The sequence below is a fragment of the Mytilus edulis genome, chromosome 9, assembly GCF_963676685.1.
Source record: "Mytilus edulis chromosome 9, xbMytEdul2.2, whole genome shotgun sequence".
Lineage (NCBI taxonomy): Eukaryota > Metazoa > Mollusca > Bivalvia > Mytilida > Mytilidae > Mytilus > Mytilus edulis.
This window is the reverse complement of record NC_092352.1, coordinates 31,551,255-31,575,159: the sequence shown is the minus strand read 5'-3', so window position 1 is coordinate 31,575,159 and position 23,905 is coordinate 31,551,255. Positions and strand designations below refer to the sequence as shown.

The following is a 23,905-nucleotide window of genomic DNA, read 5'->3' as shown; positions in this document are numbered from 1 at the left end:
TCTCTATATAATTCGATATCTCATGTTTAACGAAATATATCGGGTGGCTAGCCTAGATTTCTAAATAATATTTTGAACCTATTGTCATGTAAAACACAATATATTTTTGCTATTTCTATCTATATTATAGTTTTATTTTTAACTCTGAGAAATGAAATAAAACTGACAGTTGTTTTAGAAACCTAGATCAACGTGTGGTGCACAAAGAATCCAGTAGAGCTACGGTATTGGACTGGAAGATTTTACGTTCAAAATTAGGTTTTCTATGTATATAACATATTGAAACAACCATTTATAAATTTTATGCGTCCGGAGCGTTTATTTGTTTTTGATATAGTAGCCAAATTCATCTATATAAAGGGCAACTGTGAAATTATCACATATACAAAGTCACCACGTGTAGTCCTTTAACCAATAAAATCTCTATAAATCTATAGGAGGTAAGATTAATATATATATAGTTCATATTGTAAGATAAAAATATATATAGCTCATATGGTAAGATAAATATATATATAGCTTATATGGGACAATGGTGTTGATTGGAAATTACAACATTCCAGGCCCTCTTGTTTTCCACTTAATTGATATAACCAATACTTAATAAGTTCCGGGTCGATTACGATCAGACAACAGACAACAGACTTTGTCAAATGACAACAAGAACACTAAATATCAAGAATGAAATAAGGTGTAAATCCTTTTAATTCTCTCTTTGTACATTAAGAATGACCTGGAGTGTTGACAGATAATATATTGATAAAGCTTCTGCATAAATCTAAAACAATAAAGTTTTTCCACTTACCAGACAAATCACATTTGAAGGTATTCTTGCCAAACTCAACCAAACAAGTGTTGTTGTTACTGTTATTACACCTAGCATAGGATGCAAACATGTCTGATTCAGATGCCGGCTTACACTTTCTTTTCTGAAAATTATTGAAAAGACCATCTATATAAAACGGCATAATGTAAACATACTGTATATCAACTTATTTTCGCGTTCAGTCTTTTCTAGCCTTCTTCACAGCAATTTTGTTTTACGATTTTAAACTTTATTTGTAGTTAAATTGGGATAGATCATCAATTTAAGTATTCGCGACGATTGAAATTTGCATTATTTTTCTACATGTGAAAGTCGCGAATTTCAATCGCTCAAAACAATTAGTTGAAGCACAGTAATTGTGAAAACTATAAAATAGATAGGAAATTGTGTTTTCTTACTATTTAATGAATATGAATGATAGATTTAGTCTGAGTTAATGTCATTTACATGGTCCTTGCATTCATTACATTTTGAATATATTATCTACATATGTATGCTCTTCTTTAAGTAATTTATTGGACAATAACTATAACCAATCCAGAGTTGTTATATTTATAAAATATGAGTATGCTTTTTGTTATCAAACCTTGGAGTATTTGAGATTAAGATTACTATTCACAAGACCAATTTCATATTGTTTTCAGTAGACCTTTGTGAATTTCTAGAATCTTTTCATATTTTGACTTCTGCCTCAAATTGGCCAGAAAATTGAAAAAAGACATTAAACCTGACTAGTATTACTTACATTTATTTTGGTGCAATATTTCCCGAGTGTACCTGAAAAGGTGATTAAAGGATGAAAATACTACATGTGATAGAAACAAAATCAAATGTGTGAAGCGAAGAAATGAATAAGTCTGAAATAAATTATATCAACGCATATTAAAATCAAGAGAAAAAAGAAAAAAAAATATTGAACAAATTCATGAATCATGCTGAAATTGATTTTTTTGAAAAAACAAGAAATATTTTTTTTGCAACTTAAAGTTAAACAAACTTCAGTATGTTACTTTTCCAAGTAGGGATCATGTAATTCAGTGGACGTCATTGATGCTGTGTACCGAATATTTGTTTTTCGTTCACTGCTTTTTAACTTTATCAGGTCGTTAGTTTTCTCGTTTGAATAATTTATCATTTGTCATTTTGGGGGGTTTAAAAGCTGACTATGCGGTATTGGGTTTTCTCATTGGTGAAGCCCTTACGGTGACATATACTTATTAAATACTATGTCATGTGTTCTCTTGTGGAGAGTTGTCTCATTGTCAGTCATATCACACCTTCGTATTTTCAAATTAGCAAAACGTGTTTAATGTGAGAAACAAATTCCTTGGTGACCAACTATATTGTGTCAGTAATTATCTGTTTACCTACCATGCAGACAGATACACTTGTTTTCGCTTGGATGCCCTCGTGAAGGACAATTCTCACATTTTCCATTGTTTTGGCACGGACAGTGCATTTCATCTCTGCATGTTGTGCCTGTTAATTAAAATGAAATCGTTATGGCACATTAGCTACTTGTGTATCACATATTATCGCTATTTTTACGAAATTTTCCTTTCATCTTGCTGACTGATAATTTTCTTTCTAAGCGTAGTCGAGTGATATGAAATATTATTGCTAGAAACTAAGTGTGCACGTGGCGTTGTCAATAAAATTGACAATGCACTTGACAATTTCGTCATAGGCAAATAGAGATAAACAGCTTATCATTGGTCATCTCATCTCGATTGCTTTTCTCACTTTTACCGTAACGGCTTAAGCGAGATAATCAATCTCGTTGAAATAATGATCAACGATAATCTATAAATATTTCACTTGAAGTGTTCACCTAAATTTATATTACTTCAAATGTTTAAAAATTACACGTACTAATTTGTACTAAATTGTTTAAATATTAATTCTTTTATCAGAAAAAATGAAAATTATACTATTAGTTTTATTGTACACATATTATAGTAACTGTTATACAATCAATCAATCCTTTTTAGATATTGCGCCAGGTCGCGGTTTTTTTTAACTGTTCATGGCGTATTTACACTAAATCCATTGGATGTCGGATGTGTACTAACTGATGTATTAGTCTTAGATAAATGTCTTTTTTCCTTAGTTGTTATTGGCTTTGAAGTAGCGTCAGTAACAGCGAGTACTCTCAAATCTGTACTTGGTGTAAGGGATGAAGTTTGGATAAATACCCAGCTATGTCCAGTCTGTGTTTATGTTTGATGTTTTTCCTGCTTTGTAACGATCAGACGAGTTCAGCCTTTTTCAATTGATTTTTCTAGTTTGTTCTTATGTTGTGCAGTAACTACACTGTTTCAGGTTATAGTGAGGGTTGGGCGCTCACAAATATGTTAATCCCTGCACCATTGATTCCGTTTGTATATTGCCAAAGTCATGAGTCTGTAGTTCAGCGGTTGTCGTTGCTTTATGTCTGTCATTTTTGTTTTTATTAATTGCTTTGTTATGAATTTGGCTGATAGTTTTCAATTGAATTCTTTCATATTTTTCATTTTTCATTAGCTTTGTGGGTTTTAATTTTAATTGTTACAGGTAAAAAGAAATATAGACCATTCTTGATAAAAATTGTAAAAATATTTGATAAAAAATAAAAATCCTGCATGCTTTAACGTCCTTAGTGTTAAGAACTGTAATTTTAATAAAAGCGTAATTATTCTTAATCTGATCTTCAGTGGTTGTTGTCTGTTTATATGATTCATAAGTGTTTCTCGTTTTTCGTTTTTATATAGATTAGACCGTTGGTTTGCCCTTTTGAATGGTTTTACACTAGTAATTTTTGGGCTCTTTATAGTTTGCTGTTCGGTGTGAGCCAAATTTGAAGAAATATTTGTCTATTAAATACGTTATATCATTTTGGAACGACTGATGGTCCGTTGGTTCAATTTTCTTACAAGTCGTTTTATGATACTAGATCATATCAGTTATCACTCTGAACAAGTATTTCATTATTATTGCTATCCTGATTATTTCAAATTATTACCGACAATAATATGTAAAATGAATTAGCGGAAGTATAAAAGGATTTTTGTTTATATAAATGTTCATTATATATTTAATGCAACAAAAGCAACACTCTTATTTCAGTATTGGAAACAAGATGAATGATATGCGTCTGAACATATTGTAGAAATTATTTTTAATCTGATATACAGAGCCTATAATACATAAAGAAACAAAACTAAAATAAAGCGATACCAGTCAGTAAGATAATGACATGACAAGTCTAAAAATATCTGTACAACTATGTGAACCTTGATAGATCAACTAGTGTCGTTGTTAAAACTAAAGTGAAAGAAAATAAGTATAGCTCGTTTCTCTGTGTTACATTTTAATGTTGTGTTTCTGTTGTGTGTTTTTTTTCAATCGATTTATGAACTTCGAACAGCGGTATACTACTATTGCCTCTATATACACAAACAATTGCATAGTAATCCGATGATTAAAAAACAATGTTACTGGATATTAAGAAAATATGACTTACAGTTAAATTTTCGATATTGGTCTTTTGAAGAGTTGATGCACTGTGATTTAGCATCGCACATGCAATAGGCTGGTAGAAACAGAGCCGTGTTTGGACACGGAAACCAGTCCTTTTTTGTGCCTGAAATGTAAGTAATATAAAAGACTCCGTTGAGAGAATAATCAATATATGTAAGAATAAATTAAAATGACGAAATAAACAAATTGAGGCAAAATATATCAACAACAAATTTTTCTATTATACTTTAAAGATAAAAAATACACAAAGTCAATCGATATTAATATTTGGACAAGATATTTAAAATTAGAATACACACCACATATGTCAATTGAAACACATTGAAAGAGTTGGTATTGCTTTGTTTAATAAAAAAAAAGAATGGCAAACGTAGATACAAGTATCTTGTCTTAGAGAGGGATAAGTTCTACTTTGTAAAGAATCATTCTGATTCAAACAAAAACTTCTTGAAACTGACATTATCAAGATGCTTGATTTCTTATAGTCAACTTTTCATTTCTGTGTAGCAACATCCCAGCGGCACCAGCACATGGAGTATATGTGTCTCAATTGAAACGTTACTCTAGAGCTAGCTCAAAGTAGGTTAATTTTGTTGAATGAGGAAAACTGCTTTCTCAAAAGTTGCTTAGACAGGGCTATGAATCAATCAAATTAAGGTCATTACTAAAGAAATTTTACGGTCGCCATCATGAGCTGATTGGCTATTACAACAAAAGTGTGTCAGAAATCATATCTGATATTCTTCCTAAGTTATAATAACCTTCAATCATTACCGAACTGAACAATGAAATAACACGACGGGTGCCGTATACTGTGCAGGAAATGCTTACCCTTCCGGAGCACCTGATTTCACTTCCAGTTTTTAGTGGAGTTCGTGTTGTTTCTTATTTAGTATTTGTAACTATTGATGTAAATGTCTTTTGGTTTTATGAGTCTTTGTTTACTCCTTGGTTTTGATTGTTTTTGTCTTCTTAATTGACAACATATTTGTTACATTTGGAGGACGTGTTTTTCAGCAGACTGTCGGCATTTCAATGGAAACCATTTATGCCCCTCGTCTTGCCTACTTGTTTCTTTATAATTATGAGGCTGACTTCATACAGGAAATTCTGACTAGGAAGAAAAATTAGAAGTTAGCATTATCCTTTAACTTTACTTCCCGCTATATAGATGATGTTCTCTCACTAAATAATTCAAAATTTTGTGAATATGTTGAACATATGTATCTCATCGAACTGGAGACAAAGAAACAACAGATACACTAAAGTATGCCTCATATCTTGATTTTCATATGGAAATTGACCATGAGGGTCGGTTGGAAACAAAACTTTCCGACAAAAGAGATGATTTCAAATTCTCAATTGTGAACTTTCCATTTCTATGTAGCAACATTCCAGCAGCGCCTGGTTACGGAGTATATATATCTCCCAATTGATACTATATTTCGCGGCTTGTATTTACAATTTCTTTGAGGGTTGCTGCTCCCAAGGAAGCTGGTGAACGCTGGTCAACGTTTTTACACCTCAATGAATTTACAAAAAGACGCATTCAATTCTTAAATGCAGTTGTGTACAATCGTCCGTCTTTAGATGTACAATAATATAGAAATGCAGATTCAAAATTATTACCTTCTTTAACTAGCTGAGGTTTACACAAGTGGTCAATGTCATCTGGAACTGAAAAATAAATAAATAATGCTTTGACTACAATAATTTAGAAATAGGTAATTGTTATACGCTTGCAAATGAGACGTCTACGGACTTCGTTCATTTAATTTGTAATGGTTTTTATTTGTTTTTGATAATATCATGTGTGATGGTCTTATTGGTGTAAATACACTTCATCGAATCTTATGTTGTTTAGTTCAAAGATATTTTGCATTATCTTACAAATATACAAAATAAAAATGTAATTTACATGTTGGGTGAAATATAGAAATTTTTTCATGTTTTTGGTACAATTTTGCATCGTAGGACAACCCTACAAAAAAAGAATAAAAGTGTGTACTATGGACATATTTTCAATGCTGTGGTTGTATATTAGAAATAATCTTATTAAATTTATCATTTGTCTGTAACTATATATATGTTTCTTATCATTATATTTTATTATTCAGCATTTATCTGTGTTTTGTTAGAATCCTAAGGTTTTTTTTTATGATACTGCATTACTTAGTCTGGGAAAAATAAAGTTAATCATTTATGTGACGCAAAAAAAAAGTATCTATATCTATTTGAAATTAGTAGATGTGGCTTTTGATTGTTAATCTATCCACATGAGAGCAAGGGCGACATTATCTATCAGTTAATTTAAAAAAAAAACTATGGCTGTATGAAAAGTAAAGAAATGTGTACTGATTTATTTATGAGATAATACGTACTGCTTTCCAAAAATTCAGGTCGTGTATGGTATATGCAGTTATAATCTGAAATAGAAATAATATTATCATAAACTTACACTGAATTTTGCAAGTATCATATGTGAATCGCTAATAAATATCAATAAGAATTGATATCCTGGATATGCATTAAATATTTGGCACTGTACGTTAGAGATACCATAATTAGTTAATCAGTGTGATAACAGATATATTATTCTTCAGTTAACGGATGTCGCATCCATTGCAATAGGATGACTACTGCTGTCAAATCAAATTGCTGATATTTTGTTGTTAATACCAAAATGCAACACAACTCGTAAGTAGAATAGCATCGTGTGGTTCCGGGTTCATCAATAGCTAGCCCCTATCACCACAGAAGTTTTATTGCATAAACTTTTAAAGTTGCAAATTGTGAACATTTTGAAATATAAAGTGACTCGATCGGAAAGTCTTGAATAAAAGAAAAACGTTGCAATTTAGAAAAGGATTGTCAAAGCTCATCAGTTTCAAATATATTTGTAATATTTTGTAATATAAGGTTCCTGTTTCATTAGTATCACAAGTTCAGGGATTCTTCAGGTAGATAAACTGCATATTGTTAGTTGTTTACAAAATATAATATAACATCAATAGATAAATAACGTAATTCTATTATAATAAAAGAGGGACGAAAGATACCAAAGGGACAGTCAAACTCATAAATCTAAAACAAACTGACAACTCCATGGCTAAAAATGAAAAAGACAAACAGAAAAACAATAGTACACACGACACAACATAGAAAACTAAAGAATAAACAACACGAACCCCACCAAAAACTAGGGGTGATCTCAGGTGCTCCGGAAGGGTAAGCAGATCCTGCTCCACATGTGGCACCCGTCGTGTTGCTTATGTGATTACAAATCCGGTAAATAGTCTAATTAGGTAGGTCATATTAATGAAAGGGAAGGGGATTGTAGTTACGACGTAAGGAACATATCCGATATCATTTGTGAAACGGTTATTCCATAACGGTCAACCAACTCGTGATGGCGTCCGTAAAATTTACGAAGGGATGATTTCAACTTCACTATTTGGAACTCTTGGTTTAATAGCTTCCTTGTGAGCAGCAAACCTCTATCAAGAAAATCCTGATAGGAAATGCAAGCACGGGAATATCGTATCAATTGGGAGATATATACCCCGTATGCAGGTGCTGCTGGAATGTTGCATAAGTATTTATATCATCTGGCGTTATTTTCGGAATTTCATAGTTCATCCGAGTTTATATTTGTAGAATAAGTTCAGTTTGAAAAAAAAATACATTAATAATCTTGGTTCTAAACTCTGACAGATAGTGTATTTTATGAATTGTAAATATAATCACTGTAAGAAAAAAAAATTTATATCATAGTATTCTATATCACTTATTTTGTAACCCCAAATCAATATTTTTATTGTTAAAATGTGTTTTCAAAGTTTAACTTTTTCTAACAGATTAAATATTTCTTTCCTAAATTTATCAAGAAAGTGGCATGTAATAAAAAAAAAAGTGTTCATAATCTTCTGTAATATTACAGTGATAACAGTCTGAGTTTAGGGATATTTTCCATTGTTTTAATAAAACTTTGTTTGGAAGAATAAAATGTAAGAGTTTCCATCTGAACATTTTTAATTTCTTTCTTTCAAATAATTATGAACAAGTTCTAATATGTTATGAGCTTTATTTTCTATGTTCTCTAAATTTAGTAGTCATTTCCATTTCTAGAAGCCAATTGGTATTTCTTTATCTTGTTGTAATAATATTTTGTAAATTTTACTTGTTTCTAATTTATTTATTTTTTTGTTAAAAGTTATCTTTGTCATAAATATACCAAACATTATCTGTAAGTACATTAGTTGTTCTTGAACAGTTTTCAGCTAATACATTAACCAATTATTTTGGTATAGCTTTTTTTAATTTTATAAATTCAGTAATCCAGTTTGTCTTTTTATTAGGCTTTTGTCTAATAAATCTTTCTGTTATATTTCCAGATTTATCAATGATATCATTTATGTATATTATGTTGCTATCTATCCAGTTTTGGATTAATAATGTTTTTTCCTGAAATTTTATCGACTGATTTCCCCAAATAACTTGTTGGCAGATTAGTATGTAGTTTTTTGGGTATTTATTATTACTATTTTTATTTTTATTCTTAATCCAAACTTTGATTATATCAAGATTATAATCTGGTATTTTTTTTATATCGGGTATTTAATTTACACTATCCAGATTTGTTTGTTATATAAGAAGATTGTTTCCGAATTTGTTTAAATTGAATTTAGGTATTAGAGTCCAGTTTAAAAATTGCTCTGAATTAAATCTTTTAATCCAACCTATTTTTATTGTTTCTATGTATTTCTCTAAATTAATAATTTTTAATACCCATTTGAATTAATCATAGCTAAGTACAGAACGTTTAACTTATTCCTTTTTGTTATTCCAAAAAAAATCATATATCATTTTTAAAGTGGTTTGAATACTCTTTATTTATGATTGAGACAGATGCAAAAAAATGTAGTATTAGGAATAATACACGATTTAGTAATTGTGATCCTCCCTATCATGGCTAAATTTCTCTTTGTCCATTAAGAATAATTTTTGCAGAGTATTCAATTCATGTGTTTATGTAAATGACCCTGCATGCTAAAAATTAAAAAAAAATGTTATCTTACTATGTATACTCAGAATGATAGGGGCATACAGAGGTTCGAACAATATGGCGGTTCTTATGTAGCATTAAAACACGTATTGCAAAACAATATTTCAGCCACTAATACTACGTTGTGAATCCGCGAGCTCTTTTTTGGAAGGAAGTACATACTTAGAACTAGCATTCAGAAACATCAGACTGTTTCTTTGAATTTTGGAAAAATGCATATGATACAGTTTATTTATATTTGTGTTTCGTCGTCTTTGAAACCATTCGGCACCTGCATTGCTTAAATATTTATATGATATACAAATTATGAAAAGGCTGGACATGAAAATACGACAAATACTTTTCATGCGTCCGAAATGACTTGTCTTGATTTACAAAAAAAGCTAAGATAAATTTAGAAGGGTTGAGTAATGTACTTAAAAACATTGACATCCTCACGCATGTATGAAAACGTCAGGTTTAAGAGTTCACCATACTTTATCGACCAATTTTTAATTTTATGGACTTCATTAACTGCAAAGGTACACTTTAGTTGTTATTGTTCCTGAAATTAAAACTTTAGCACTCTGGATGTGCAACTGATGTAAATTATCTTGGATTCTTACCTTCTATCTGTTTAGTTGTTTTATTTGAACTCTGAGCTGATGTCAAACCATTGTTTGATGCTTGAGGACTGATATCTGATTTCTGATGGATTAACAATGCTATCAACAAGGCTATATCAACAATAAGCATCAAAACACCAACACATGGCAGCCACTGAAAACAAGCGTTTCTTTTTTTTATCAATTATAGTTTAATAATTATACGTAGCATTCCATAATATACTGGCGTTCGGTTAGTCAGACATATCAAAATAAGAGCAAATAGTTATATTGTTTCTTCCCAGTAAGCCAAATTTACATAATCTATGAGAAAAAAAAACATTCATTCATACCTAGCTTCTTCTTCTCCTCCTCCGAAAAGCCTACACCTTATTCTTTTAATCCAAAATAAAACCCAAATGAACAAATAAACTATGCTATTCTATACCTATTATTCTGTGAAAATGTCATTGACATTAATGTTTTATATAATAATAGAGTGAATTCAAATAAGATTGAGGCAGCAGCTCCAACAACAATGACTAATAGAATACTTAAACCCAACCAATTCCATACCAAGTGATAAAACAACTGGTGTTATATAGCAATCTCTTAATCGTCGCTTAGCTATGGCAACAACAATAAAGGAGACAGGGACATGGACGTGTAGCAGCAGTTTTTTTGTGTATTTAATCCTCTTTCAAGCTCAATGTATGCATAAACAACCGGTACATAAAAGCACATACATTAGTGTAGAAAATCAATTTTCATTAAACAACAGTATAATAGATAACAATAAACTAACAAATAAACATTGATTTTAAACAATATCGTATCAAAGACTGCATGCCCTTTCTCAATGGAAGCTCAACCAGTTTTGATGAAATCATTTAGTCGTTCGATTTAGTAGTTAGAAACGATCCGTACAATTATTCAATTTGTAAATGCATTTATTCTTCGAGGTTATCAATTATTAAATTTTGATTAATGCAGTAGATTTCTTAGTACAGTTTTAGTACTAACATTAATTTTATTAAGTTAAAAAAACTTTTACAAAGGAAAAAATTTGTCAATCTACAATTCACATTTCATAAGTATTATCAAATACACGATTGTTTGTATTACAAATTGATTTTAATATTGAGAAATAACTGAACAGGCATACAGTCACTACCATACATCCAATTTTTATAAAGGTAAACAAACTCAAGGTGTATTTCAAAGAAAGAAGATAGAGATGTTAATGCTTTTTATTTTAATTCTGATATCGAAAATAAGTCTTTCATGGAAATTTTAAAAAAAAGTGGCTCTAACTTCAGCACGTCTTTTTGGAATTATTCTACCGTTCAATGAGTCATTGGAAAAAAAGATAAAGTTCTTACAAACAAAACCACCAAGAATAGCATATCCCTCACAGAATTCTGTACAGTACGACCAATCTCCTCTCTTGACAGTTAAATTAACAAAAAATTTAAAAACTCTCTAAATGACAAGTAAAGCCTTGCGTGTAAAATTTAAAAATAAATAAATCGAGATTGGATAAATATCGTTAAACACTCGATGTAGTAGTAGATTTTTTATTTCTTGCTGTACATAATACGTAAGAAATAAATATGTGAAATGTAAGTAAATTCAAACCTTTTCGACTTTTCCTCGACACCTGACAGTTCGTGGTGAATCGCCCATAGGTTGCAGCTCAGAATCAGTTTTATCCATATCGTAATGTTCTGATTCCATTTTATTTCACCTGAAAAAAATACTACAGTTAAAATGCACAGTGGCTACATAAGTATTTGAATGTAAAAGGCTAGTTTTCAAGGAAGTCTTTTCAAATTCACAGGTACATTTCCAGTTAAGTTAATATTTTAAACACGAAATTACACACCTCGTTTAGTTTGAAAGGAGTCGTTCGAATATTGTTTAACATTATTATTTTCTATTATTTTCTTGTGTTTGTCTTATCAAAACATCCAGTCGTTATTTGTCAATGATTTGATGATGATAATGAATATTTATAAAGTTATATTTAATTAACTGGTCTCTTGGCAATAACATTTTCTATACGCACAAAGACAAAAAAGTTGTCGTTGACGAACTAGTTTTTTTCCAAGAAAACTGTTTTGAATTTCTGTGTATCAACGAAAAAAACTATATTTTGGGCATGACAGCCACTTAACTACAAACGATTGATCAGCCAACAATTTTGATACCATATACAACATTAAAGTTTCTGAAAAAATCTCAAAGCATCTAAAAGAGGGACGAAAGATACCAAAGGGACAGTCAAACTCATAAATCTAAAACAAACTGACAACGCCATGGCTAAAAATGAAAAAGACAAACAGAAAAACAATAGTAAACATGACACAACATAGAAAACTAAAGAATAAACAACACGAACCCACCAAAAACTAGGGGTGATCTCAGGTGCTCCGGAAGGGTAAGCAGATCGTGCTCCACATGTGGCACCCGTCGTGTTGCTTATGTGATTATAAAATTTTAATCCGGTAAATAGTCTAATTCGGTAGGTCACATTCATGAAAGGGAAGGGAATTGTAGTTACGACGTAAGGAACATATCCGATATCATTTGTGAAACGGTTATTCCATAACGGTCAACCAACTCGTGATGGCGTCCGTAAAATTTACGAAGGGATGATTTTCACCATTTGGAACTCTTGGTTTAATAGCTTCCTTGTGAGCAGCAACCCTCTATCAAGAAAATCATGATAGGAAATGCAAGCACGGGAATATCGTATCAATTGGGAGATATATACCCCGTATGCAGGTGCTGCTGGAATGTTGCTACTTAGAAATGGAAAGTTCACAATTGGAAAGCTGAAATCATCTCTTTTGTCGTAAAGTTTTGTTTTCACCCGACCCTTATTGTCAATTTCTAGATGTAAGTCAAGATATGAAGCCGACTTAACTGTATCTGTAGTATCCTTTATCTCTAGTTCGATGGGATAGATGCGTTCCACATAGTCACCAAATTTTGAATTGTTTAGTGAAAGAACATCATCTATATAGCGGAAAGTAGAGTTAAAGGATATTGCTAACTTCTTATCTTTCTTCCTAAGAAGTTCCTGCATGAAGTCAGCTTCATAATAATAAAGAAACAAGTCGGCAAGTAGAGGGGCACAGTTTGTTCCAATTGGAATGCCGACAGTCTGTTGAAAAACACGCCCTCCAAACGTAACAAATATGTTGTCAATCAAAAAATCAAGCATCTTGATAATATCAGTTTCAGAGAATTTTCTAACCTGCTATTTAGAAATCATGCCGTACTGTTGCTAGACTTTAATATATGTACACATGTATAAATTAACGTATGTCAACGATGTTTCGTGCTGCAACGACGTAACACAAGGTGTTGCAAACGAAACATTTTAGTATTGATTAAAACCACAAATAAACGAACTGGTATTCATCCTAAAATATACAAGACATCGTGATTGAACAACTCTATAACCGTAACCTTTAACAGTAAGTCTATTAAGCCAAAAATTTCAGAACATTACTCGTCATGTTACCTTATTATACATGACTATTTGGTAGAGTTAAACTTGTCACATGTCTCCTTTCAATATCGATTAACATAAAAGTCACTGTTAATGTTTTATTTAGTAAAAATGAGTTGTGCAGAGCTTTTCCCATCACTTTGGTATATTAGAAACCAATTGGAACTAAGTTAGTAAGTTTGATTAAATTCTTGTGATGGACATTAAGTTCATTTAAATCGAAAACATTACTGGAGATATGCACATATTATTATTATTTGAGAAAAATACTGTCCACTGATTATGGACTTTCCGATTAGATTTTTCTCTGAGTTCAGTATTTTTGTGATTTTACTTTTTTTTAAGATGGTACCGACTTAACGCTATCGACAAAACATGGAAGGAAAAATAGTAAAAAGAGAAGTACCTCCGTTTATCATTAGTTTCTTTACAAAGATGACGAAGATAAATGACAATTTAAGGCCCATAAGAAGATAGTATTCCTTAAATATATAGACTAGTTACTTCCAGGAATTGTTAAACAAGGGATATGGATTGAGCCTTTCTGAAATTTTAGAATACACAACTTGGTTAAAAAAAGGAAAGGAATACATCTGCAAATATTGGCGCACAATTAGTCAAATACAAGTTTGCAAAAAACGTTATATGAAATTAATTGGGAATGTGTCCATGGGACACAGATGATGCCCTTGGTCGCTAACGTTATAAGGTGTCATAACTCAAGAATTATGAAATAGACACTAACCAAATTGATTATTCGTCTTAGTCGTTATGGTAATAAGCATAGTTGAGTCAAACTCAAGTTAAGAGAACTGAAACGAACAATTCAGCAATGTTTTCTTTCGTAAAGATGCATGATAGGATTAGAACTGTAAAAATGATACCAACTATATTTTAAAACTATGTGTTTTGTTGTAATACGCACTGTGTATAAGAATCATAACATTTGTTTGATGCAAACTTCAGTTTTAACAGAAACCATTTTTGGGATTACGGATGTACAGACATTCGAACAGACGGACAAGGTTAAAACTTATGGCCCCCTTCGCTACGGTGGTGGCATAAAAACCAAGATGAAAATTATGAAATATAGATAGACTTTAAAGTTTTATTACTGTGATTTGAAAAATGGTGACAGCTTCAAATATATAGGAAAACATGGTATTGAGTGAAGATTGTGAGAGTATGAAGTATATAAGATATATCTGTCAACGGAGGAAACAACCGTCAATAATTATTCATTATGTTTGAATGAAGTTACATTGTAATAACTGTACACTGACACAATATTGATTGATTGATTGGTGTTGAACGCCACTTTAAATACAATGTTGTGATATACCGCGGCGTTCAATTTTTATTGGCGGAGGAAGCCGGAGTGACCGGAGAAAACATCCAACTTTCGATAGGAAAACTGACTATCCTAGGCAATAAGAATTTGGATATATTGCAACGACCCCTTGCGGGAGTCAAACTCAGAACCTCAGTTTTGACTGGCTAGTAATACAGCTCGACTTCTTATACTACTACGCCAACCGAGGCCCTCACTGACATCAGAGGTTATGAGAATGGCATTCTTGAAAAAGGACATCAGACGGAAATACGGTTTAGCAGTACGGTAACAACACTATCATAAATTGAAATTGAAACTATAAAGCAACTCAGGGAGACATACATATAGTCAAACCCCTCCCCAAATAACAATCAATTGACGTAAAGTGCATCATACATTTTTCAACGATTATTATTCATTATATTATGTTTGATCCAGATTTAGAGAATGACGTTATTAATTTGGAAAATGTCTGATCGTATTCCTCCTTATTTCATGAACTCTCACTGCCCGTACTTTTTATTGTAATTTAATATTTTAGTATTTTCTTATTATTTTGTGTTTTCTTCTGTCGTTATTTGGTTGTTTTTTTATTGTCTTAAAGAACCTAATTCAACCGGGTATGATATAATTATCATGTAAAGCTATGAATATGCAAACACTTAGATATCGAACACTAACCACTGATGTACTGAAGGTCCATCATTACCGTTGATAACTTAGGCGGAAAATTGATGAAGTTAAATTAAGGAAAGAATTAAAGTGTGACTCTTATACATGTGGGAGAAAATCTATGTAAGTACTGTTTCTGTTGTCTAGTTTTGATATTGCTTATTTCTCATTAAAGAAAATAACAGAACAAGAGAAACTTTGTTTATGCCTCTATGGTTCCACTTGAAAAGTTTTTTTTATTGAATTGATACAATACTATAGTCTTGAAATGTTTTCTTGCATACTGATTTGTTGTGAAATATGCAACACAAAGTGATGGCAGCCAATGTTTAATGCACTATAGATAAGCTGATATTTGCACAATTAAAGCATACATGTTAAAGCAGGATGAAGCTATATGAGAATAACACATGCGAGGAAATAGTGCTTCTACAATTCTTAAATAGGCAGAGTGAAAACTTTACTGCACATTGAACAAAAATGAATATATTAAAGACATATTTCTATTTATCAACTGTATGTATTTAGCTTGGATCCTTTAATCAATAGATTGTTTAAATTTCAAGAACAAAAAAGTGTACATGTACCATAACTACTTACAGTTTCACTTGGTTCTTCATGCAATCGTATATAAACAGCATGCTGACGCAGCAACAAACAAAAGCAAAGTTCCGATTCTACTCGTGCTTTATTTCATGTACCCGTGCTTTATCCCATTAAACAAACTGAATCAAATGTAAAATTGAAAACTCCTGAACATTTTTTAATAGGCAGCATGTATTTTCCAAGTACATGGACATAATACATATCTAATTTAATCAAATACTTGTATTTACAACGCAATGCATAACACTTCGCTTCAATTCATTGAAATATCATGCCAGTCAATGAAAAATAAAATACGTTAGGTCACAACCCCATAATATCTTGTTTCTTAATAACATTGAAAACTATTTGTAATAGGATTTAGTCACGTTTTACGTTGCATTTGAAAAACCAGTTAAGATTAGCATATCTGGAAGTGAAAGTGACAACAATCATTGGCAAATGGTAATATTGTCCTACGTTGACAATGTAAATAATGGCAACAGTAGTATACCGGTGTTCAAAAGTCATGAACCGTTTGAGAGAAAACAAATCCGAGTAACAAACTAAAACCGAGGGAAAATCATCAACTATAAGAAGAAAACAAAGAAACAACAGGAGGAGGAGTGAAGTGCAACAAAAAAAAATCCATTTTGAATATATATAAACTAAATAAAAGCTACCGAGGTATTTGCTATAACCCTAAAATGACGAAAACGACGGGAAAACGACGAATGGTTTATTTTTGTTCCTTGTGTGTCTCAAACTTCTAAAAAGTCTATATATCGAAATCGTACAATGGAACAAAGCAGTTGACTTGGATATGTAATGCTACAATGTCCCTCTTTAAACAGAGCCACCGAAAAAAAAGATATAAAATACTAGTTCTAATGTATCCTATCTTTATTAGTTTAAGTAATAATAACACTTAGTGAATCTAAAACGTCGGACGCGTTTTTGATGAATTTAACTCCACCATGCTTTAAAGTAAAGTTGTAGAAATATTTGCCCATTTTAGTTCATCATTTATAATCAAAAAAGGGTCTCTCTATTTTTCACAGGTTACAATATGCGTTTGTTATATTTAACAAAAGGGTCTCTCTATTTTTTTGGGTGTTCCTTCATCTGCAATAATTTTTTTGGTTGAAGACCTTGTTGTTTTTTGTGATTTAAATGGCTTAATGAGACTTGAACATCGGTAAAATGCTGTTGCCTATTATCAACTGGCTTATATATATTAGATAAGTCTTGCTCTACTTCGAAAATCTTTCTCGCATTGCAAAGAAATTATAACTAAAAGGGTGAATCCATTAAAATATAGAAGAAATCATATATATTAAAAAGTTCTCCGATATACATGCTTTCAGAGACCACAATGAAATACAATGCAGTGTTCGTTTCATCACAATTGATTTTGAGCGTAAACCAACTTATTCTGGCCAGCGATTTAATTTAGCAACGTTTTTGACAATAAAACTAATGCGAATATTAATTGTCATTAAAATATCAAACCAGAATCATCGAATTGGAGATAAAGGATACTACAGATACAGTTAAGTCAGCTTCATATCTTGACTTACATCTAGAAATTGACAATGAGGGTCGGTTGAAGACAAAACTTTACGACAAAAGAGATGATTTCAGCTTTCCAATTGTGAACTTTCCATTTCTAAGTAGCAACATTCCAGCAGCACCTGCATACGGGGTATATATCTCTCAATTGATACGATATTCCCGTGCTTGCATTTCCTATCATGATTTTCTTGATAGAGGGTTACTGCTCACAAGGAAGCTATTAAATCAAGAGTTCCAAATGGTGAAGTTGAAATCATCCCTTCGTAAATTTTACGGACGCCATCACGAGTTGGTTGACCGTTATGGAATAACCATTTCACAAATGATATCGGATATGTTCCTCACGTCGTAACTACAATCCCCTTCCCTTTCATGAATTTGACCTACCTAATTAGACTATTTACCGGATTTGTAATCACATAAGCAACACGACGGGTGCCGCATGTGGAGCAGGATCTGCTTACCCTTCCGGAGCACCTGAGATCACCCCTAGTTTTTGGTGGGGTTCGTGTTGTTTATTCTTTAGTTTTCTATGTTGTGTCATGTGTACTATTGTTTTTCTGTTTGTCTTTTTCATTTTTAGCCATGGCGTTGTCAGTTTGTTTTAGATTTATGAGTTTGACTGTCCCTTTGGTATCTTTCGTCCCTCTTTTATATCAATGCACCAACTACACTTATGAATTCGCAAAAAATAACTCGTAACGAAATCGGCTAGGAACGAAAAACACGAAAAGTATTTGCACAAATAAATTGAATTTCTGTACCTTTTTTCTTTAGAGAGGTGATTGAATTTGTATTTAAAAGAATAGCAAGATATTTCTGATTTTTTTTCTTTTTCAATTCTTTCATATCAATGGTTTCCATCTGCCTAATGTCATTGTTTTTTTTTATTTATAACTTTTACAAAATATTTTTAAATGTGTTTACGTATTACTGTCCGAATATATTTTAAAAAGTTTATATTGGAAACATTCAAATTATCAAAATTACCGTACAACTGCTACTACAATAATCCACATTTGAAAACTCGTAACATTGCGCATAAATGATAATATATGCAAAGTTCTAGTTTATAATTAGTCAGACATAGGATTTTCAGTCTCAACTAAATGGTTAATTGTGGGGAATTCTGAATCTTGTTTTGTTCAAAAAGATATTTGAATTTCCAAAACGTCATTTAAATATGGTTGTGTATCTTCTTATCTGGATTATTTAAGCGATTAGTCAATCACATTTAAAATTCCCTAGTTAGTCTATTTTTGTATGTTAAGACTATTTTTAATTTGCAGAAAATCAACATAAATTTCCTCCTAAAGTAGTCATGGTACTCCAAAGTAATAGTTTGACTTTTTTTTTTTTATTATTATCTATAAATAACATAAGCTATACTATTGAAAAGTACCACAGATCTTTCTTCGATGTTATTATTATCACATTTTTTAAGAATCGTACAGAGGGAAAATATAAGAAGATACAAATTCGCAGAAACCTTAAACATAATGTTTTATAGACTACTTTAATGAAGTAGAGAAACCAAAGAGGGTCAGGTTTTAATCTAATGAAAGTTAGTATTTACAATAGAATCTGCCATATGAATAAATCATTATAAATATCAAGTTATATACTATAAAAGTATCATTTTCCGTCTTTAAAAAAGCATATAAAAGAATTATCTTAAAATTGAACATATCAAAATTCCAGCGACTTTAAATAAAACCGAAAAAAAACCTGCTGTGCTGTATTTTTTCGGTTGCACTTAGGATAAATTAATAAAAATAACTCATTATCAACAATAATTTGATATTCAAGTAATTAAATAAGTACAAAATTGGAAACAACACGTTAAATAATTTCATTCGTCTGAGTCTGAAGCGCTTTTCTGGATTTACCTCCATCAGGAACGCGCAAAGCCAAACATTTGAAATCCGATAATTTATAAGTACCGAAACCTAGACATAACTCGTTAAAATCTAATAGTTCCTCTTATCAGTTAAAGAACTTGATTGCTGGTCACGTTTTAGATTAAAATATACCCACACTTTTCGTTTTACATATACAACTTTGAATTTCCATATCTAAACATTCATGATAAAAATAATTTCAATGTGTTCAGAAAAAAGCCTGAAATAGTTATCAAAGGTACTAGGCTTATAATATTCAAACATACACGAACAATAAAAAATGTAAACGGATTTGTATTCAAAGAAATGAATATATTCTGCATCACATATTTTGTTATTAGTTCTGACACAAGCAAATGCATGTAAATCTTGAAATAATATTGTACACTTTATTTCCATTATACGTGTTGTAACCCAATCGTAAAGCATTATTTAAGGAATGACTGTAATATTTTTTCTGTCTATGAAGAAATAACATAAAAAAAGTTGGTGCACACTGAATAAAACGCGTAGCAGGTTATTTAACAGTGTGCACCACATGTTTTATCTTATTTCGAATAGACAGAAAAAAATTACAGTCATTTCTTATAATTTAATTCTAAATTCCATTTTAAACCGTAGAAAACCATGAAAAAACGTTGATGACGTCACGGTCACATGACTAAATTATTTCTATGGGCTGATAACAAAATAACGTCAGCCAATCAGAAGACGCGTTACATCCAAAATTAAACAATTGTCAAATATTCCGAATTTTATTTTTCGAAAATATAGAAGAAGAGGTTTGTAAGATAGTGCATTCGGTAACGATACATATTTAGTTAACAACTTACCAATCAACAAATAATGTTACTTTCTATTTTCGGTTTATTTTTTGTGACACATTAGAACAGAAATTTCCATTGTTCACTACAGTAAATTCTGTTTTCCAAGAAATAATATTCAATAACATGTGGTTAAAGTGCTTATTCGGATAATACATTTGATAATAATGCAGATTATGTGTCTATATTTGTCTTATGTTATCATCAACTCTTCGTATACTTAGAAATGTCATACAGTAATAGGTATGTAATTTAACTACATGGGAAGCAATATAAACACGTCAATTAGGATAAAATAAAGTTGACTATTTCGTGAATGAAAACATTCATTATCTTCAAAGATCACATTCTAAGAATTTTATTCAAATGTTTGTAGTTAATATTACAAAAATATATAATTCTTAACTATGTGATTTTCATATGAGCAGTGGACGTTTCTTCCCCGATGGTATCACCAGCCCAGTAGTCAACACTTCGGTGTTGACATAAATATCAATAATGTGGTCATTTTTGTAAATTTCATGTTTACCCAACTTTGAATTATTCGAAAAAAACTAAGGATTTTCTTATCCCAAGCATAGATTACCTCAGCCGTATTTGGCACAACTTTTTGGAATTTTGGATCTACATGCTTTTCAACTGTGTACTTGTTTGTCTCTATGAATATTTTGATATGAGCATCACTGATGAGTCTTATGTAGACGAAACGCGCGTCTGGCGTACTAAATTATAATCCTGGTACCTTTGATAACTATTAAATGTACCTATTAATTTGGCTACATATCTTCAGATTGCCTCCAATTCCCGCAGTGGTCTCAAAGAAGTGTTATGACCATGTTGAAAAAGTTAACACGGGGCATTTAAAGTGGTACCCAACACTTTAACTAAAATTAATTTGGCTCGTTTAATTTTCTTAAAATTTTGACAAAGTATTTACTTTGACCCTTTGACAAAAATATAAAAATTTCAAAACATTTGAATCAACCGTTTTATCAGACAATTACACTGGTTATATAGCAGTTTGACAAACACTTATTTTTGATCATTGAGAAGCTTAATATTCCCTTAACAACACAACGTAATTAAAACGTTTAGCTGATTTTACAGAGTTATCTCCCTGTAGTGTTAGGTACCACCTTAAGCGAGGTGAGTGGTGATCCAAATATAGTTAGATGTAGTTTTAATGTTTAAGTAGAGGAAGGGACAGACTACATACATGTAAAATAAAACCATATCGGTAATGAATTGATTTTGAAGTTACCATGCAAATTTCATAATATAGATACCAGGATTAAAATTTTGTAATTGCACCTTTCGTCTTCAAGAGACTCATCAGTGACGCTCAAATAAACAAAATGTTTAAAATTCCAAATAAAGTACGAAGTTAAAGAGCATTGAGGACCAAAGATTCCTAAAAGTTTTGCCAAATACAGCTATTGAATGTAATCTTTTCCTATATAAAACCAGGTGTAATCCACCATTTTCTACATTTGAAAATGCCTGTACCAAGTCAGGAATATGACAGTTGTTGTCCATTCGTTTGATGTATTTTTTCATTGGTTTTTGCCATTTGATTAGGGACTTTCCGATTGAATTTTCCTCGGAGTTTAGTATGTTTGTGTTTTTACTTTTTCCTAAGGTAGAAACCCCTAGCATTAAAAAAAAAATCAAAAAGTTTATTTATAATTATGACAACATCAATGATAATTCATGTCAACACAGAAGTGCTGACTACTTGGCTGGTGATACCCTAGGGGAATAAAAACTCCACCATCAGTGGCATCGACCCAGTTATTGTAAACAAACTCATCATAGATACCAGGATTGTAATTTTGTATTTGCGAAACGCGCGTTTTGTCTACAAAAGACTCGTCAGCGGCGATCGAATAAAAAAGTTAAAAAAGCCAAATAAAGTGCGAAGTTGAAGAAAAGTGAGGACCAAAGATGCATAAAAGTTTTGCTAAGTAGAGCTAAGGTAATATATTCATGAGGTGGAAAAGCCTAGTATTTCAAAAATGTAAAGTTTCGTCAACTGTAAAACAAACATAGAGATTATATAGAAATGTACAGGCTTGGTCTATATGAAAATGTTTTCTTAGCGAAACACCGACATTGACCACTGTTAGTCACGGATCGTATTCTATTTTGATCTCTTTTATCAAAATGAAAGTTTTCAGCAGTGATTAGTGAATTACCGTTTGAATTTACCTCGGAGTTTGGTATTTTCTTTTCTTTTATTTTAAATTTAACTTTTAAGTTAACAACACTGGTAAATCTTAGTAGTTGAAGCAACAAAAGTAATTGTTCAACCATAGATAAAACCGTTGAGGAAAGGCATTTCTCGACGACCCACAGCTGTGCTTTTTTATATAGACATTTTTGTCGAGTGGTCTATGACACTGGAAAGGTGCAGGCGGTGTTGTAGACATATCATAGTACCATAGGTTCAAATATCACTGAGAGAAGAACTCAAATGTGTACTGCAGGTGCTGCATTGTTGAGCTGAATTTAAGACAATAAGACAAGGTATATATATAAATATATATGAAAACGTGTCTCGTCGAAAAGAATCATCAATAAGAACTTACCAAACTTTATGAATATTGTTCATCCAGAATTATTTCATAAACTCCGTCAAATGTCTCTTGAAGACACGTAAACTTTGGTTTTCACAAGAAAATATGAATACAAAAAGTAGTGTATACTTGGGAAGTTGAAACATTTGCAAATAACAGTTAAATGAATCTTTATATCCATTATATATTATAAAAACACGGATCATGTTTCATTTGAACTACCGATTCTACAATGTATTGACAGCGTTTAATAATACTGGCATCTATACTAATATTTCTAAGTATCAATGGATTCTTATAAAGTAAGAAATATATCTTTTCAACTGAAAGTATAGATATTAGCTATGCCCGTAATGACTAAAAATACTTTTTAATTAATGATCTTAACACATGCACATTTCGCGGAATAATACATTTTATGCAATTTCGTGTCATTTACAAACGAAAGCTGGGGAAAATATTATTATCTTATGCGGTTTTCATGTATTTATCATGTTTACAACAGATAAACAATATTTGTTCTCGGAATTCAAAACGTTCAACTTTTAGAAAATACAAAGTTCTGTCAACTGCAGATTATCGCAATATCGATTCAATCATTTCTTACATTTTCGAAGTGCATTTGACTATATATGCATTTTCTCCGTAGGGATTTTACACGACTTAAGTAATAAATATTTGTGAAGCTTAATATTTATATATTGGTTTAATTGAACGCATATTTGTGTAAGTATCCTTCGTTAAAAGTATGATATGCTGTATAATCAATATTATTATTAGTTTTCTTTTTATAGTTATTAGATATAAAAAGTAACATACCTTCAATTTATTCTACAGTTCTTTCAAAAAAATTTGGTTAATGATACAATTCCAGAGATTTTAAACATCTCAAAACATTGTCAAAAAATCATTAGAAAAATCTTTC

The 23,905-nt window shown here is 31.2% G+C and overlaps 3 protein-coding genes across 5 annotated transcripts in view; all 3 read right to left on the bottom strand.

The window, feature by feature from the left end:
* LOC139488104 (uncharacterized) overlaps positions 1-23,905 on the bottom strand; it is a 185,271-nt gene that overhangs the window by 140,699 nt on the left and 20,667 nt on the right. The window lies entirely within an intron of this gene.
* LOC139488106 (uncharacterized) overlaps positions 1-23,905 on the bottom strand; it is a 39,046-nt gene that overhangs the window by 7,995 nt on the left and 7,146 nt on the right. Inside the window, exons 1-9 of one of the 2 annotated variants that reach the window (XM_071273495.1) lie at positions 16,120-16,684; positions 11,633-11,741; positions 10,016-10,169; positions 6,727-6,771; positions 5,975-6,022; positions 4,329-4,448; positions 2,198-2,305; positions 1,572-1,603; positions 806-929 (exon numbers count right to left, since the gene is read on the bottom strand). In XM_071273495.1, coding sequence (XP_071129596.1) covers positions 806-929; positions 1,572-1,603; positions 2,198-2,305; positions 4,329-4,448; positions 5,975-6,022; positions 6,727-6,771; positions 10,016-10,169; positions 11,633-11,731 — 730 coding nt within the window. In that variant the 5' untranslated portion in view covers positions 11,732-11,741; positions 16,120-16,684. Of the gene's footprint in view, positions 1-805; positions 930-1,571; positions 1,604-2,197; positions 2,306-4,328; positions 4,449-5,974; positions 6,023-6,726; positions 6,772-10,015; positions 10,170-11,632; positions 11,742-16,119; positions 16,685-23,905 lie in introns of those variants that run through there. The other variant, XM_071273496.1, reaches the window with a different exon arrangement.
* The window catches only part of LOC139488102 (uncharacterized), an 83,323-nt gene that overhangs the window by 57,419 nt on the left and 1,999 nt on the right, over positions 1-23,905 (bottom strand). The window contains exon 1 of one of the 2 annotated variants that reach the window (XM_071273488.1): positions 22,993-23,137. The exons of the other annotated variant lie outside the window; for it this stretch is intronic. The gene's annotated coding sequence lies outside the window, so the exon portion shown is untranslated. Of the gene's footprint in view, positions 1-22,992; positions 23,138-23,905 lie in introns of those variants that run through there. 2 annotated transcript variants of the gene reach the window in all.